This window comes from Chiloscyllium punctatum, chromosome 44, assembly GCF_047496795.1.
Source record: "Chiloscyllium punctatum isolate Juve2018m chromosome 44, sChiPun1.3, whole genome shotgun sequence".
Classification (NCBI taxonomy): Eukaryota; Metazoa; Chordata; class Chondrichthyes; order Orectolobiformes; family Hemiscylliidae; genus Chiloscyllium; species Chiloscyllium punctatum.
In genome coordinates, this window is record NC_092782.1 from 25,703,943 (window position 1) to 25,722,916 (window position 18,974).

General features: G+C 40.1%; 1 protein-coding gene across 14 annotated transcripts in view; it reads right to left on the reverse strand.

Annotated features, from left to right (window-relative positions):
- anks1b (ankyrin repeat and sterile alpha motif domain containing 1B) overlaps window positions 1-18,974 on the reverse strand; it is an 810,941-nt gene that overhangs the window by 430,257 nt on the left and 361,710 nt on the right. For 13 of the 14 annotated variants that reach the window (XM_072562474.1, XM_072562483.1, XM_072562481.1 and 10 more), the window contains 2 exons: window positions 14,972-15,268; window positions 11,124-11,199 (listed from right to left, as the gene is read on the reverse strand). In XM_072562474.1, the coding sequence (XP_072418575.1) occupies window positions 11,124-11,199; window positions 14,972-15,268 (373 nt within the window). Of the gene's footprint in view, window positions 1-11,123; window positions 11,200-11,467; window positions 11,711-14,971; window positions 15,269-18,974 lie in introns of those variants that run through there. The other variant, XM_072562484.1, reaches the window with a different exon arrangement.

Sequence of the window (18,974 nt, forward strand, 5' to 3'; positions counted from 1 at the left end):
CAGGGATTTACGGCTGACACTGTATAAGAATGCATTTAGAATATTGAGAGCAGTTTTAGACCTCGTACTGAAGGAAGATAGACTGGCCTTGGTTTACAAGGAGAATCCTGGAGATAAAGCGCTTATCATAAGAAGAGTGGTCTGTACTCGATGGAGTTTCGTAGGATGGGAGGGGATCTGAATGAAACTTACAGAACACTGAGGGGCCTGGATAGAGTGGATATAGAGAAGATGTTTCCCACTAGTAGGAGAAACCAGGACCCGAGGGCACAGCCTCAGAGTGAAGGAATGACCATTTAGAATTGAGACACAAAGGAGTGTCTTCAGCCAGAAGGTGGTAAATCTGTGAAACTCATTGCCATAGAAGGCTGTGGAGGTCAAGTCATTAAGTGTTCTTAATCAATAAGGGAATCAAGGGAAGAAGATAGGAGTACAGGTTTAAGAAGCAAATCATGATTGAATGACAGAGTGGCCTTTATGACCTAAATGGCCTAATTCTGCTTCTTTATCACATGATCTTATAGGATGTTCTGTGAATACTCCAAAGCAGCAATCACAGGGGTGATAGAAAACCTCAACATTCCAGCTCCCACATCACAACCACGAGATGGGCTTGGGTCTTTATGAGTGAGGAGTTCAATAGAATTTGACAAACATCATAACAAAACCTGAAAAAATAATTCTGCAATTGTACGACATGACACAATAATTAAAGAGGACAATGTTAAGTCTTTGTATTCTTAAAACAAGATTTTTCAGAATGTTATAGATTCTACATAGAGTACTAGTCTTCAGGGCAAAGCAGCAAGTAATATAAAAAGTGACAGTAAGAGCTTTTTAAAAATATAAAAAGGGATCGAGGTGCCAAAGTGAACATAGGCCCCTTACAGAATGAGAGGCCTGGAAGGTAACAACAGGGAATCAGAAAAGGGCTGAGGAGTTGAAGAAGTACTTTGCATCAGACTTCACAGCAGAAGGTACTAACAGATGTTCAAAAATACTTAACCATCAAAGGGCTAAAGGAAGGGAGGCAAATAAACACAGTGACTATTACTAAAGAAAGAAAGAATGCTGGGAAATCTACTGGGGCTAAAGGCTGGTAAATCCCATAGACTTGGATGCATTGTAACTGTGGATTTTAAAGCATGTAACTATAGAAATAATGGATACAAGATAGATAATGGTTGTTATCTTCCAATAATCCTATAAGGCAGTGTAATCAAGCTGGGGCTTCATGAAGGTGAAATCATGCCTGACAAACTTGTCAGAGTTCTTCGAGGAGGTAAAAAAACAGGATCAAGGGGAGCTAAATAGATTTTACATATTTGGATTTCAAAATGGCTTTCATTAATGTAGCAGACTTAATGCTACTGAGTAAACATACAGCCCAGGCTACAGGGGATAATAGATGAGCATGGACAGAGGATTGGCTAACTAATAGAAGAGCGTGTTGGGATAAGGGTATCATTTTCAGGATAGCAACCTGTAACTAGTGGACTGACACAGGGATCAGTGCAAGGGACAGAAGAATTTACAATACATATCAATAACTTGGCTAGCAGAAATGAATGTACTGTTGTCAAATTTGTGCATGACATCAAAATAAATGACAAACCAGGTAGTGAGGATTACACAGACAGATATAGGCAGGTCGGCTGAACAAAAATACTTGACAGAAGGAATAGGAAATGGGGAAATGTGGGATTATACACTTTTGCAGGAAGTTAGCCTCCAAGTTCAGACGGTAATAGAGGAACTAAATATAATGTTGGCCTTTATTTTAAAAGGAATGAAGCATAAAAATAGGAAGATCGTGCTGAACTATACAAGACACCAGTCAAACCATTCTGAGGGAGAATCACTGGATTCAAAATATTAACTCAATTGTCTCTCCACAGATGCTAAGGAGTCAGGGTTGATAAACTGTGGTGCTGGAAAAGGCACAGCAGGTCAGGTAGCATCTGAGCAGCAAGACAGTCGACGTCTTGGATATAACCCTTTATCAGGACTGGGGAGGGTTATACCAGAAACATCAACTCTCTTGCTACTCAGATGATGCCTGACCTGCTGTGCCTCTTCCAGGACCACAGATGTTACCAGACCCACTGAGTTTCTCCAGAAATTTCTGCTTCTGTTCAGTGTACCTAGAATACTGTGAATTATCATTCATCTTAACGAGTGAATGAATTAGCTTTATTGTTGCATGTTCTCAAATGAAAGTTGTCAAGTCACCACTTACAGTATCATCTTAGATACACAGGGACCTAGGTACAGCACTTCAGTTACAGTGTAACAAGGTCACCAACACAGTGCCCTCTTAAGTACAAAAGTACCGAGGTACAATCCTAAGTTACAGAATAGAGAAATGAAGAAAACAAAATGTTATATTACAGCTATACACAGTATAATCATAGATCAGAAAAACAACAAGTTAAAAGCACAAACATCACAGTCTCTCTCCAAGGACGCTCCACACCAGCCTCTACGTGGTCTTACCACTAGCTGTCGCTGCCACACTCTGCCCGCAGCTGCTGGTCACGGGCATCCCCATTTCGAGCCACCAATCGCTGATGCCCTTGCTCCAGGCTGCCGAGCACCCACCCCATTTCAGAGGCTGGGGCCAGGTGTCCAGGGCCAGGAGAGGGGAGGAAAAGAGAGAGAGAAAAAAAAGAAAAAGAATAGGCAGAGCAGATGAGCTCCGGTTGGAGCTTCCTACTGCACCGCCAACTTACCGGAAAGCCCAACTAAGGCACTGCAGGCAGTCCACAGAAGATTAACTAGGTTGATAGTGTTAATGGAGGGATTTTCTTGAAAGGCAAAGTTCAGTAGATTGGGCTTGTACTCATTTGAATCAAAAAGAATGAGATAGCAGAGCTTATTGACACATAGGAGATTCTCAGGGGGCTTGGCAGGGTCAATGAGAGATTGTTTCCCTTTATGGAACATTCTATGGCCTGAGGGCATAAACTCAGACTAAGGGGTCACCCACTTATGACATAGTTGTGGAAGAATTTACTCTCTCAGAATTTGTGGAATTCTTTATCACAGAGGGCTATTGAGGTTGGGCCATTAAGTACACTCAAGGCTGAGAATAAGATTTCTAATCAGTAATGGAATTGAAGGTTACATGGATTTGAGAATAATCAGGTCAGTCATGATTTCATCAAACAACAGAGCAGGCTCAATGGGTCAAATTTCTGCCTTCTGCTTCTATATCTCCTGGTTTTTTGGAAAAACCTCACGCAAACAAAAATGTACAGCAGCGACAGACATCAAAAGTGATGAAAATGGATGTAACTACTGAAGGCATGAAAGGTTTGAGCAAATATTCCCCTTCAGAACCTTTTTATGTTGAGCACAGCACATTTTCTGGCATTTCAGAAAACATTGTTTTTTCTATAATTTCTCTGACAGGATGACAGACACTTTCAATAGAAAAAGGATTTTAAAAAACTTGCATTAAACAGTGCATTTCATGACAACTGGATGTCTCAAAGCATTTTACGTCCATTGAAACACTTTGGAAATACAATCACTACTGTAATGTAAGAAGTGCAACAGAAAATTGGCAGACAGCAAAATCCCATGAGTAGCAGTGGGAAAAAGACCAGATCGTCTGCTTTAAGTTGTTAAGGGATAGATATTGGCCAGGACACCAGAGATATCTCCCCTGCTCTTCTACAAAATAGTGACCTCTACAAAATCGGGACTTTCATATCCACCTAAGTGGTTTAAAATATCATCCAAAAGATGGCACCTCTGGAAGTATAGTATTTGTTCAATGGTTCACTAGAGATTCAGCTTTCATTTGTGTATAACTAAAAGTGTTTCAATACAATAAATGGGGTTCAATTCTTTGCAGTGAGAATCTAACATTTGACAAATCAGAAGGAAGCCATTTTACCAAAGACTATGCTGAAATTTGCGAATAAGATTTTTTTTTTAAACAAGAAACATGATTAGAGTTAGATTACTCACAGTGTGGAAATAGGCCCTTTAGCCCAACAAGTCCACACCGACCCTCCGAAGCGCAACCCACCCAGACCCATTCCCCTACATTAATCCCTTCAGCTAACTCTACGGGCAATTTAGCATGGCCAATTCACCTAACCTGCACATTTTTTGGACTGTGGGAGGAAACCGGAGCACCCAGAGGAAACCCACGCAGACACAGGGAGAATGTGCAAACTCCACACAGTCAGTCGCCTGAGACAAGAATTGAACCCAGGTCTCTGGCGCTGTGAGGCAGCAGTGCTAACCACTTTGCCACCGTGCCACCCACAATGTTTTTTTTAAAAAGGTGTGCCTACAAACAAACAGTACTGCATACTTGAAAGTAAAATTGGATCACTGACGCATTCACCTTTGTCCAAGACTTAGTGGCAGCCCAGACAGTGATGGGCACATCTGTACGACAAGCATGCCTTTATTCACATTTAGATGATTCAATGTTATTTGGTAGTACTTTTGGCTCGAATCACGTTCAAGCTCTACTCCATGGTCGAGCAGGTAATGTAGTTGACAATTTGTGCAGAGTGCTACATTCCGGGAGCTGTTGCCTTTCAAATCAGAAGTTAAACTCTGACACTGTATTTCCTCAGTAGGACACAAAAGATCCAACAGTACAATTATCCAAGAGGAACAGATGAGCTTTTACAGCACACTGGATCCGTTTATCCCTGAACTGATGACATGAAAAAACAGATTAACTGTTCTTGTATCTCATAACTGGTAGTGGAATCTCACTGTGCAAACTCTTGCCTACATGACATCACTTGCAAAACAATGGGATGTCCTTGAGCGTGGAAAATTTACAATATTCTCTTAGATTAGGAAAGGAAATGATTACACGTTTGAATAGTTTAATAATAGTCTCTGGTATTTCTTGTTCCTCTGAACCACAGTTTCAGCTACTAGATACTGGTGTAACTTATTAACAGGCTCTGTTACAGTCACTTGTCATACATTAGTGTGGAGGTTAATTGCTGTAATACAAGACTTGCTCCTGGTCACTGAATGATCCTGATGCAACCTTCATTATAAATTTATAAACAAATTGAAAAATGCTATTAAAATTATAGAAGAAAACTCAGTGCTATATTTGTACACCAATAGGTTGAAAAGAAACATCACAGCTGTACATTGTGATCAAATCCTAAATACGGCAATCTCACCGAGGTTCAGTATTATTCAAAATTTGCTCTGTCTTCCTTCCAAACTCAGAATAACACTGACAAAAAGGTTCAAACTTAAGTGATGCATTCTGCTGTTAGAGACGAAAGTTGGGTTATAGTTAAGAAATCTATTTGACAACAAAATATTACATTTCCTTTGTTTAATTTTTGGCTTATTTCAGGGGAATTCAAGAAACTGAAAGTGAAAGACTGAGAAAATGTCTGACGAGAGGGCCGAAGCATACATTTTAAGCAATCATTGTCTCACCTAACTAGAACGTCTATTCTCTTTTTATGACTTGTTCATCCAAAGTACGTGCAGCTTTGAGATCAGAACATTTAGCAGACCCAGGGACAGCTTGATGGGGACTGAACATGAGTGAAAGGTTACAAAATTGCACTATGGAATCCTGCAGCTGGAAAGGAGATGCAACTGTAGCCTAAAGGTGGGAGACGAAGAACCGACAGGTCAGGAATGGGTTGAGTGCAATAAGCTTTGGGTATCCATCTACAATCGTGGTGTATGGGCATGAGTATAAAAACAATCTAATCTTTAATAAACATCTTACTTTTTTTAAAAACTGTGTTGTAACTCATTATTAAAACAGACACAGGACTGCAGACCGTCAATACATTAAGAGACACATACTGTCCCAATACCACGGATGATCCTTCTTTGGACATAACACGTGGCTGCAGTTAGTTTTAGAGTTTTTAAAACCTGCCCTTTAATGGGTTAGTACTGTAAATATAAGGATGATTTCAATCCTATCCACTTAGCTTCCAATGAGCAGGTACATGTGTAAAACTGGATAGTCACCTGAAAATGCTTTATTCCAATCTATAAATCTGAATCCAACAATACAATCAGGGTCTGACTGCAATTTTAAACAGCAGTGTTAGTGAGACGTCATTGTAGCTTTCTGGAAGGTGAAAGCAGAGGGCAGGGAATCTAGAATGGAGAAGTTGACATTGTCCCTTTTCCAGGCTCCCTCCCATCTGCCTTTGTATGGCTCACCATAAAGCCCTGCTCTATGGCTGGACTTGCTGCTAGTCAGCCTTACTGTAGTGCAACCCGGAACTCCACTCCTGCCTGCCTATTAGCTGTCAAATGATTTAGTGCAACTGATACACAGGTGTTCAACTAGCCTTGACCAGAGAGATGATTTTGGAGTTTGACTCACCTCTTGCAAACGCCAGTTCAGGTTAAAATTAAGGCTCAACTAAATTTAAAACTGCAGCTCTCATAAAGCCACAAATTTAGTTCAGATTTTTTCTGTCATGTCTGTGCAGGAAAGAAGCCATATTGTTGGTTAATTCTATCCCTGTATCAAACTCATTTGACTAGCTTTGGCACATTTCCTTTCTGTTGTCCTACGGTTCAAATTGCTGGACATCAATGCTTTGAAGAAGATGAGTTTCCTGTGAAATTCAAACTAGCCAGAACATTGGGTGGAGTGCTGTCTTTTGTCACAAAATACTGACAATTAGTACATATGTCACAGCTGGCCCACAGCATGCAATGACTGGATTACTTTGATCTATTGACATGTGTTTCTGAGTTTAACTTTTATTCTGTTCTCATTGGATGAAATGTTCTTTCTTTTTCATCATTTTGCATTATTTGGGGATGTTTTCAGAAATAATTCTGTCGTTAGGCATTTCATGGAACACAGTATTTGAGAACTGCTCAAAAAAGAAGAGACTTGCTGTCAAAGCTTTGTGCTTTGTACTCATCAAGATAGCTCCAAGAAAATTATATTTCAAAGTGTTCAAGTGACAGACGTTAATTAGTTGGCAAAGTGACTGATTGATCAAAATAGAGTTGAATTTAGATAAGTGTGAGGTGCTGCATGTTGGTAAGGCAAACCAGAGCAGGAATTAGAAAATGTAATGGCCATTCTTAGACAATCGGTTCAACTAGTCCATGCCAAACATGTTCCCAAACCAAGCTAGTCCCACTTGCTGGTGTTTGGTCCATATCCCTTCAAACCTTTTCTATTCATGTACTTATCTAAATGTCTTTTAATCAATGTAATTGTACCCACATCCATCAATTCCTCTGGCAGTTCATTCCACACACGAACCAATCTCTGCATAAGATACGCTGTCCTTCATGTTCTTTTAAAATCTTTTTTATACAGTTAATGGTAGGGCCCTGGGAGTGTTGCCAAATAAACAGATGCAGAGGTGCAGATGCAGAGTTCCTTGGAAGTGGAGTCGCAGGTAGACAAGGTGATGCAGGTGGTGTTTGGCACGCTTGCCTTCATTGGTCAGTGCACTGACTATAGGAGTTGGGATGTCATGTTGTGACTGTACAGGACATTGGTGAGTCACTTTTGGAATACTGTATACAATTCTGTTCATCCTTCTGTAGGAAAGATATTGTTAAACTTGAGAGGGTGCAGAAAAGTTCACAAGGATGTTGCTGGGACTCAAGGATTTGAGCTATAGGGAGAAGCTAGAAAGGTTGGGCCTGAGATTGAGGAGTGACATTATAGAAGTTATAAAATCATGAGGGACATGGATAGAGTAAATAGCTAAGATGTTTTTTGCTAAGATGGGGGGAGTCAAAAACTAGAGGGCATAGGTTTAAGGTGAGGGGGCAAAGATTTAAAAAGGGCACGAGGAGTAACTTTTTCACACAGAGGATAATGTGTGCATGGATTGAGCTGTCAGAGGAAGTGGTGGAGGCTGGTACAATTACAACATTTAAAAGGCTTCTGGATGGGTATATGACTAGGAAGGGTTTAGAGGGATATGAGCCAAATGCTGGCAAACGGAACTAGGTTAGGTTAGGGTATCTGGTTTGCATGGTCTAGTCGGACCGAAGGGTCTGTTTCCATGCTGTATGACTCTATGACTGAACGTCAACATGGAGGATGCGCCAGAGAAGTTTTGTCCAGTAAATTTTCGTCTCGCACAATTTTAGTTTTTAAAAAAAGGCACAATTCCTAGAATAGGTCCTTGTGTATTAATATATGTCACCTTTAGCAAATCTATGTGAGTCACATGTGAGCCAGACTGATAATCTTAAATTGGCTGTTAGCGTAATTCTTGATGAACTTGGAGATTTTCAGCAAGTGCTATCTAATTGTGAAATTCCATCTAATATTAGACACTATGTTCTGAGTTTTCCAAGCATGGCCTGGTTGATGATGGTCATCACTCTTCCCTTGTGAGCCACTAAAGATATCTAATCTGTGATAAAATCCATATGCAATTGGCAGATTCTAAGGACTGGTGTGAGGTCAGGTATGTGGCCTGTACATCCCAAAGACTGGCAAATTATACCAAACGTTCAGCTATTTACAACAGGCTTGCAAACCTCAGAGCGTAATGCCTAACATTAAATGTGTTACCATCAATTGGACAATCTCAAGTGTGCTGATTAAACTAACAACCGATTTAAGATGATCAGCTGGTGTCATAATGTGACTCATATACACATACTGGGAGTTACATATATCATTACACTGGGGTGTTTTCCTCTGCCAGGTATTGTGTCATTTTGAATTAAATTAAAGAACGGGGACGACAATACTTTCCCCATGCATTCCTCACGGCAACACCTTGACCAATCAGAGTCAATTTGCCAGCCAATCAACAGCCTTTTCTCATGCAGTGTACATTATTGGTCCCCTTGCAATGTTGCATTCTCTCCTCCAATTTGTTAAGGACAGGACAGAAAGCTCCAACAGCATGTCTCTTTTTCTCAGCAAAATCAAATACTGCAGTTCTTTCTCACAATGTGGATATGCCTTTACTTTTTGCATTTGTCAAAATCCATTTCCCATTCAAACAGGGATTTATTTATTCAGAGCGATCCTCCTCACTGTCAACAATTTGAATGGTTGTCGACAATTCCACTGGTAAAAAGGCTTTAGTTTCATGATATTGATTATGTAACAGAGGTGTTTTATTTATTTATCTTTCACACTTATTAATTAGTTTTGTTATATTTTTATGCATTCTAGGGGCTATTACAACAGCATGAATTACTGATTTCCATCTCAGTTTCATTCTAGTTTCATTTTAATCTTATCTACTGGATCTTCCTTCAGGTTCTTCTGTACAATACTATCACAGGAATCAAGCAACGCACCATACAGAGTGAAGAGAGGATGAGAGGTAGGCAGACAGAAAGTAAGTGAATTGAAGAGAATTTATTTATGATTTTCAGAGTGCTCACACTACTGACAACACCATCCGTGCCAGGAATCTCATCACTGCTTGCAATATTCCACCTTTGAATGTCAGCAGAACAAAAATCAGAAGTGGTACACCCTTACTGGAGATAGTTGAAAGATTTGACCCCAGTCCTTAACTCTCTTCAATGTATCACTCAGTCTGATCCTTTTCTCATACATATAGTTGTATGCTACAATTTAATATTCTCTGCTATAACTTGTTAATATTTTTTAATGAATTAACTTGGACAATGGTTCAACACTACTGACAAAATCTACCATTTTGAGTTGGCTGGTTGGCTGGTTTACAATCCAGAGTGACACCAAGGCCATGGGTTCAATCCTCACACCGGCTGAGGTTACCATGAAAGACTCTCCTTCTCAACCTCTTTCCTCGCCCAAGGCATGGTGACCCTTAGGTTAAACCACCACCAGTCATCTCTCTCTCTAACGAGAGAGCAGCCCTATGGTCTGGTAAGACAATAATAACTTAACTTTTAATTCATTTTTTTAATGGGAGTATTTATAAATACAGAAATGTAATTCAATACATATCAGAAGATGTCACTAAATTCCACTCCTGCCTCTTCTGATACAGAGACATAACATTAACTTCATTAACAACAAATCCCAAAACTCAAAATATAAGTCATGAACCTACTCATAGTCTCGCTAACTTTTACACTTTGAAAAGAAGTGAACTATTTTGTTGTGATGTTGGAAATTGAGAGTAGTCAAAGACACTAGGTTTTGCACTGGTGCTCTTCAACTGTGTCTCACCAAAGTTTGCAGAATGGTCTACTTTGATTCTATCAATTCTAATGTCTCATGTATGTGTTCAAAGTATGGCATCTCCAATAGTTGAGGAACCTTTTTAATAAATGTATCTGAATGTCACACGCTTTCAGAAGTTAATTTTCTTGCTGTATTGTGTATACTTTTGTATTACGCAATGTTGTGGCTCATTCAGAGAAATATTTTTCCAAAGAAGTGTGAATTGGCACACTTTTGTGTGACTTAAAAACAATTATATCAAAAGAGTAATTCCTTATCGGGGTTAAGAACGATACCATGTATATCAGCAATGAAAAGGTTAAATCACCATGCTTTCATCAAGATCATAAACCTATATAAAGATTAGATTAGATTTCCCACACTCTGGAAGCAGGCCCTTCGGCCCAACCAGTCCACACCAACCCTCCGAAGAGTAACCCACCCAGACCCATTTCCCTCTGACTAACACTATGGGCATTTTAAGATGGCCTATGCACCTGACCTGCACATCTGTGGACTGTGGGAGGAAACCCACACAGACACGGGGAGAATGTGCAAACTCCACACAGACAGTCATCCGAGGCTGGAATCGAACCTGGGACCCTGGTGCTGTGAGGCAGTAGTGCTAACCACTGTGCCACCGTGCTGCCCTCAGTCATCGACTTTTCACAGGAATTAAGTAATATTGGCACCTGAAAAGAATGCTGTTATCCCAAGTTGGGCATCAGATTCAGCTTAATGCACTATCCAACACATCATCAGTGACAAATGAGAAAAATACAACTTCAATGTGAAGATGCAACAACAGAAGTTCATGGGCAATGAATAAAACGGAATGCTTATATCTACAATAAATTTAAATATATGCCTGTAAAATTCAATCTCTGTTATATAAGAGAAAAACTAATAGTTTATTTTATAGTTTAAAACTGCCAACAAGAAACTTTAGTAGCAATTATGAACAAAAGAGTTACATAAATCTTACCTGCTTCTAGTAGAATTCGAACAACATCCAGCTTCCCGAACAAAGCAGCTTCATGCAGGGCACTCCCCTTCTCTGTCTACAAAGCACAGATGTGGGTTTTTATAACTGCACTCAACATACATGATACTGATAAAAGATAGAACGTTTATATAAATGCAGCAAGTTATTAACATCATTCATCTGTCTCATTCCTCATGTGAACTTCACAATAAGTACACTGAGTGGTATTCTAGGATTTCAGCACATTTTGCATATGCTACTGTTCCGTAAATATTCTGTGTTTATCGCAGAAGTAATGCTTGTACTTGAAATATACCAATTCTAGATATGATCAAAATCATTACCTTTTGCTCCTTTGGCATCTCCAAACTGGTTGCACAGATCTGACTAGTCTTGAGGTCTTAAAGGTCGTCACAATAAGCAGCTGTGCAGAGTTTGAAAATGAGGGTGCCCAGAGTATATTATAGTTCAGTACATTTCTTTATGGTTTTGGTTATTCAGTCTCTTCACAGCTTAATGCATATCAGCAGAATTATCAACAGCTTTCTCAAACTTAAGTGGTTATGGAGATAATTGGTACGGAAGACAGCTAAACCACAGAAAGCTCTTACCAGCATTCAATGTGCTGTGTTTTGTATAAAATGGATGCACAGGATGCAAAAGCCTCGCCTTTTCAGAAAGGTTCTTCCTGTCTTGCTTCCTTGAATGATTAGGAATTGATGATGTCAAACAAAGGAAATCTCTTGCCACACCATTTCCAGGAATTTAACTGGAAAATAGTTGTTTTATTTTGCTACTGCTGCTGGGGACAATCACTCCATACAAGATTCTGAGGTTAATTTGTTTCGATTCACATAAGTCATTCCCTTTGTTTATTAAGTTGTCATTTTCCCTACCAAGTAATCTCCAGTATAAATAGTAATAGATCACAGGGAACTGTATTAAAAAGTATTTCCAGGTTCATTTTTGAAATTCTGTATTCGACAGGCTGGAGGTGACAGCCGTGTAATAGTATCTTGGAGTCCTCACTATTTTTACAGTAGCAATAAAGTGGCAGTTTATTCAATTTTTGGACAGACAATAAAAATACCAAAGGAAAAATTGTTTTTGACATATTGCTGGTCAATTCTTTAAATATTTTACTTCATAGAAATTGTTGAGAAATTGAAAAAAGACAAATACTTGATTTGAAACTTTGATGCACGCAACTAAATTTAAAATATGTAATCCTGAAGTAGTAGGACTGTCCAGTCAAATTGATGCAATGTTTAACACTTGGGTGTGATTTACAAAAAGATGGCCAAAATTATTAAAATCACCTCATGTCAACTACACTGGAATATCAAAGACTATAATCAAATGCAGAAAATAAAGTATCATAGAATGGTCAGTGCATGGAAAAAGGCAATTTGGCCATTATATTGGACTGGCTCTCTGACTTCATCTAGACCCACTTTCGAATTGTCATTTTAATACTCAAAATATTCCCCAACCTGACTTGGGAATGTGTTGGGATAGATTCAGCTTGTATTTAATGCTGGATCTCACCTCATCACCAGCAATTATTTCTCCTGATGGATCAAACTTAATAAATTGCAAAAAACTACAAGAAGTAATTATCTGAGTATTACAAATGATATTTAAAGCACCCAGTCTTCCTGATGTGCTTGTTTCAGACAACAGGCCACAATTCATAAACAAGACCTTCAGCCACTTCACTGACAATTTTTGATATCGGTTATGTTACAAGCTCAATCTGGAAACTGCAAATTAACAGGGAGGCCAAGTGTGACATCAGAATGGTTAAGCCGATCTTCAAGAGGCATCCCAATTTTGACACAGCATTAATTAATTATGTCCACCATACCGCAAGCAGTCTATAACTGTCTCATGATAGACAGAAAGCTGAAGGCTCAGCTCACAAACTAACCTGAGAAATTAGTTCTACTATTACACCATCATGATTACCAATCAGTATATGATAAAGAGGAATCCTACCACACTCAGCAAGCCACACATTACAATAAATGCTACCAAATGAGGAATTTGTCAGAGATTAGGATGAGGAGTCAGTGTTGATTGTGGATTAAATAGAAAAGGCATGATTTTCCTCAGAAACAGAAACCAACAGACATAATACATTGCTTGTAATGCCAATAAGGTCATCTGAGGAAATGCAAGAACTTCATTCCATTATGATTGAGATATCCTGGATTATTGACCAGGATGAACTGAATGGAGAATCTGATAACAGAGGAGTACCTCAAACCTTCAGGAAGACTGCCCAAGAGAGCAACTAACATTCTTCCACACACAAAGACAACATATTGAGGGAGAAAAGTGAAACATCCAGATTGTCTGAATTGATAAATTTGCCAAGGAAATGGGAGAATGATCAATAGAATTACATAAATAAATGAATAACAATCATGTAGTGCTAAAAGCTTGGGAGGGTGGGGGAGTATTGTACGAGGATCTGAAAGTGTTACTACTGATTGATTGCTATCAGCACCATTTACTGTGATGATATTTGGGGACTAGTGGTCAGTGTAACTAACACTCTTGGGGAGCTAGACTCCTAACAGTCTCTCTCAGAATGTAAACCATATCATGATGATTGTTGTAGAAATACAATTAAAAATATCTTTTAGTATTACAGAACTTGAGTATTGCTGAAAAAAAAAGACATTTTTCACAGCTTTCTTCCAAATATTCATCAGGACATGTTATAAGAAGCAAACGTTAAGGAAGAAAATAATTTATATTGCATGAGAGAAGAATGCAGATCAGTTGGCAAATGGGGTGAGATTGGTAAGGGCATGGCAATGGAGAATACACTAATAAATGATGATTGACAGTTAACTGCCAGGCTTCAACAACACTCAAACAATATTTTAACTATTAGACTCTTCTCTAGTTAGACCAAAAGGTGACTACAGTATCCTTACTAGATAATTCAGGCTCTACAGAAGCATATACCTAAAAGATATTTGTCACAGCATATACAAAATTCCACTTTCATATTCTTCCTTTCAGATAATAACACAACTTCCTCTTTAATGCCTTAATTGAATATTTCCACAAATTTTGATGTAGAGTATTCCAGACCATAACCACGTGCTGTTTTTTCATCCATGTAACCAATGCTACTTTTGCTAATTAACTTAAATCTGTGTTCATGACCTCAATCCTTCCACGATGGGAAGGATACTTATAAAAGCAAGCAGGAAAATCAAGAGAAATTGCTACATATTTTAGGACTCGATCATTATACTGACCTTAAAGAGGTTTATAAAATCACGAGAGGCATGGATAGGGTAAATAGAGAAAGCCTTTTCCCTGGGGTGGGGGAGTCCAGAACTAGAGGGCATAGGTTTAGGGTGAGAAGGGAAAGATATAAAAGAGACCTAAAGGTCGATGTCTTCACGCAGAGGGTAGTGTGTGGATGGAATTAGCTGCTAGAGAAAAAGATGGAGGCTGGTACAATGACAACATTTAAAAGGCATCTAGATGGGTATATGAATAGGATGGGTTTAGGGGGATATGGGGCAAGGACTGGTAAATGGAACTAGATTAGGTTGAGATATCTGGTCGGCATGGATGAATTGGACCAAAGGGTCTGTTTCCATTTTGTGCATCTCTATGACTCTGTGACTCTATGTATGTATAACTATATAGCTGAATAGTATTTATGTTCAAAATCTTCACATCATTTAAAGCTGAAAGGAGCTATGCTGAAAGAAAAGGGCAGTGGCAAAGAGCTAGAATAAGCACTAATGGCTCCCTTCTGCATTTTATTTGCCTATGATTTCCACAATGAGTGTACAGTTACCTACAATTGCACCCACCTGACAGTTCACATCCATGCCAGCCTCCAACAAAACCTGGACCACAGCCTTGTGTCCATTGCGTGCAGCGAGATGTAAAGGAGTGTGCTTTTTGGTACTGCAGCTCATCAAATTTGGATGCGCATTTATTAACATCTTGACCACCTGCAAGCGGCCATAGAGTGCAGCTAAGTCGAGGGGGGTTTCAAATTTGTTGTTCCGTATAGTGGGATCAGTCAGCTCCTCCAAGAGGACGGCGACCACATCAGAGTGTCCGTATTGGGCTGCACAATGCAACGCGGTTTCATTCTCATTGTTCTGTTCGAGTTCAGAGCAGAAAAAAGAAAGACCCATTACAAGACATTCACAAAAAAATGCATTTCTCAAATAAACAGCATGATGAAACAAAAGTTCCACTTTATATTGCAAAAGATATTTCTACAAACTATTGAAAAAGGTGAAGGTCATCAATTTTTCACAATATTTCATCCTCACTAACGCTCAACACTGGAGCACCTCCAGGGGTGCGTATTCAGCCCCCTACCTGTACTTGCTATATACCCATAACTGCATCACCAAATACCATTTGCAAGTTCGCTGATGACACCACCATAGTCGGTCGAATCTCAGATGGCGACAAAACAGACGACAGACCTGGAAAAATGGGGCACTGAGAATAACCTAGCTCTCAATGCCTGCAAAACCAAGGAACTCATTATTGACTTTCAGCGGAATGTTACTCATGCCCCCTACACATCAACAGCACAGAGGTGGAACGAGTGGAAAGTGTCAAGCTCCAGAGAGTGGTCATCCACAACAAGCTTTCTTGGACTCATCATGTGGATGCACTGGTTACAAAGGCCCAACAACATCTCTTCCTCGTTAGGCAACTGAGGAAAATTGGCATGACAGCAAATACCCTTGCCAATTTTTATAGGTGCATCGAGAGTATTCTGTCTGGACGTATCACTACCTGGTACGGCAAATATACCATTCAAGATCGGAGGCAGTTACAGAGAGTAACTCGGCCTGGACAAACACAAGGGCCAACCTCCCATCTGTAGAATCCATCTACCAGGCCTGCTGTCAAGGAAAGGCTGCCAGCATTCTCAAAGTTCCATCCCATCCTGGCAATGTTTTCCCACAATCTCTACCATCGGGTAGAAGGTACAGAAGCCTGAACACACGCACCAGCCTGTTTCAAAACAGTTTCTACCATACTGTTGTTAGAATACCTGAATGGACTCTCAAACTCTTAACATTCACATCTATCTTTTTTTGTTTTTGTTGCTGTTTACCTATTATTTACTTGTCTATGCCATTTGACTCTGTGATCTGCCAGTATTGCTCACAAGACAAAGCTTTTCACTGTGCCTCGGGACATGTGACAATAAATTCAATTCAATTCGGCTGACATTTTCTTCAAGTGTTTGGAAGTTACAAGAAAAGTGCAAACATTTTAAACAATTGGGGCAGTGGGCTGGGTATTGTCTTATTTTCTAGATATCTAATCAGAATCAGCATTTGTGCTACTTCTGTGCAATGGAAGGGCACCCAAATCCAACTCTGAGTCATTTACATAGTCTGGGCACTTTTGTAGCAAGGGTGCAGGCATTGAGAGGGTTTTGCACAGGGATTGGAGAAGCTGATACACAAACCTATCAGTAGTCCCAGCTGCCGACATTGGCGATTCTGGCTGCTGCTCTCCAAAAGGCTCAGACGATTTAATACCTTCACGGGGATTGAAATGAGAACAGTCCAACGTCTTTGGTAAGTTATTGGGTCTGTCCCACAGTCACAAAGGAGTGCCAGTGAAAGCCCTAACGTTTGTGTTGGAGTACACCCCTGCCCAGCGATTGAAGGCAGGAGAGGGGAAGCTTCCTTTCTCACCAGATTGATCTGGGCCTAATTAAAGTACAAACTCTGTACCAGCTATCAGGTTTCAGGCCAATCTTCTGAAAATCCTGACATTGTATAGTGGGACAGGAGGACTAACACATGGGTCATTATGCCAATATATTCTGTGCTGCACTTGGGGTCAGAGCATTCCTCGTGTTTCAGAGTGTCTCATGTAACAAAATCTCTTCAGTCTAACAAATTTCTAACTCCGCTGCAGAACCCAGAAATAATAAGTCGATGGTACCATTTAATTTAGAGCTTTCACTGACTAGATGCAAGGGATCGTGCATCTTTCAGGGACTGCATTTTCCACAAACTACTTACATCTTCCAAATTGAATTTGAATTAAATAGTGTGAGGTGGAGGTGGTAGTCAAGGGGAGGGAGGACTGGAGTGGCGGTGGGGGAGGGGGGTCCGTTGCATGGAAAATTACAGAAAAAGTCAAAGATATCGGAATGGCTTATGAGAGGTTATGAAAGTTTCCAGAACAAGTAATAGGACAGCGTATGGAAAGGGTCAGGAATCTAAATTCAGGCATGGCAGATAAAGGGGACACCTGTGAGAAGGGGGGTAGTCAATGCACGACTCAGGGTGTTGTAACTAAATGCCCATAGTATGCACACAAACACACACATACGAAGGAGGGTAAGTGAACTAGTAGTGCAGATTGAATTTGGCAAATACAGTATTATGGGAATCAGAGATATGGAGGAGCTGGTGTTGGACTGGGGTGGAGCAAAGAACGGAGTATGTGGATGACACAAAGCTAGGTGGGGAGACAGGTAGAGTTCAGGAAACAGGGAAGCTGCAAAAGGATTTGGACAGGCTCGGAGAGTGGGGCAAAGTAGCAGCAGATGGAATGCAACGTGGGAAAGTGTGAGGTTATGCATTTTGGGAGGAAGAATACAGGCATAGACTATTTTCTAAATTGAGAAAGGCTTTGGAAACCTGAAGCAGAAAGGGACTTAGGAGACCTGATTCAGGATTATAGAATTATCAAATCCCTACAGCATGGAAACAGGCCCTTAGGCCCCGCAAGTCCACACTGACCCTCCAAACAATATCACACCCAGATCCATACCCCTCCCGTATTACTCTACATTTACCCCTGATGAATGCACCTAACCTACATATCCCTGAACATTATGGCCAATTTAGCATGGCCAATTCACTTAACCTGCACATCTTTGGATTGTGGGAGAAAACCAGAGCACTTGGAGGAAACCCATGAAGACAGGGAGAGAACGTGCAAACTCCACACAGACAGTCACCCGAGGCTGGAATCAAACCATGGGTCTCTGGCACTGTGAGACAGCAGTGCTAACCACTGAGCCATCCAATTAAGAGAATCGTGCAGGTTTAGCTAGCATTTAGGAACACAAATGTAATGTTAATATTCATTTTAAGAGGGTTAGAATACAATTGCAGAAGTGTACTGCTGACCTTGTATAAGGCTCTGGTCAGATCACATTTGGAATACTGTGAGCAATTTTAGGCTCCAAATCTGAAGAAAAATGTGCTGGCATTAAATGAGGGTTGAGAGGAGGTTTACAAGAATGATCCCAAGGATGAAGAGCTGGTCATATGAGTAGCAGTTGAGTACTCTGGGTCTACACTTGATGGAGTGTAAAAGGATGAAGGGAGACCTGATTGAAACTTAGAGTATAAGAGCTTGGATAGAGTGGGTATGGAGGAGACGTTTCCATTAATAGGAGAGACTCTGTATCGAGGACACAAGCTCAGAGTGAAGACATGACCCTTTAGAACGGAGATGAGGAGGAATTTCTTCAGCCAAAGGGTGGTAAATCTGTGGAATTCATTTCTACAGAAGGTTGTGGAGGCCACGTCATTGAATGTATTTATGTGCTTTCATTGTCATGACACACTATCCTGCTAAATGAATGTCACAAGTAAAACAATTAACAAAGGATCTGATACAAAACTGAGTCAAGTCGTGTTCTAGAGGGGCTCTAATCACAAGCAGGATTTCCTGTGCTTCCCTGAATAATGGAGAGGAACTGCACCCTTCAAAATTACTGATACAATGTCCAGAATGCTTAGTAAACAGACCCTTATGTACTCAACAGCTGACAAAGCTGTTTCTCTTAGTTTGACTAACAGATGC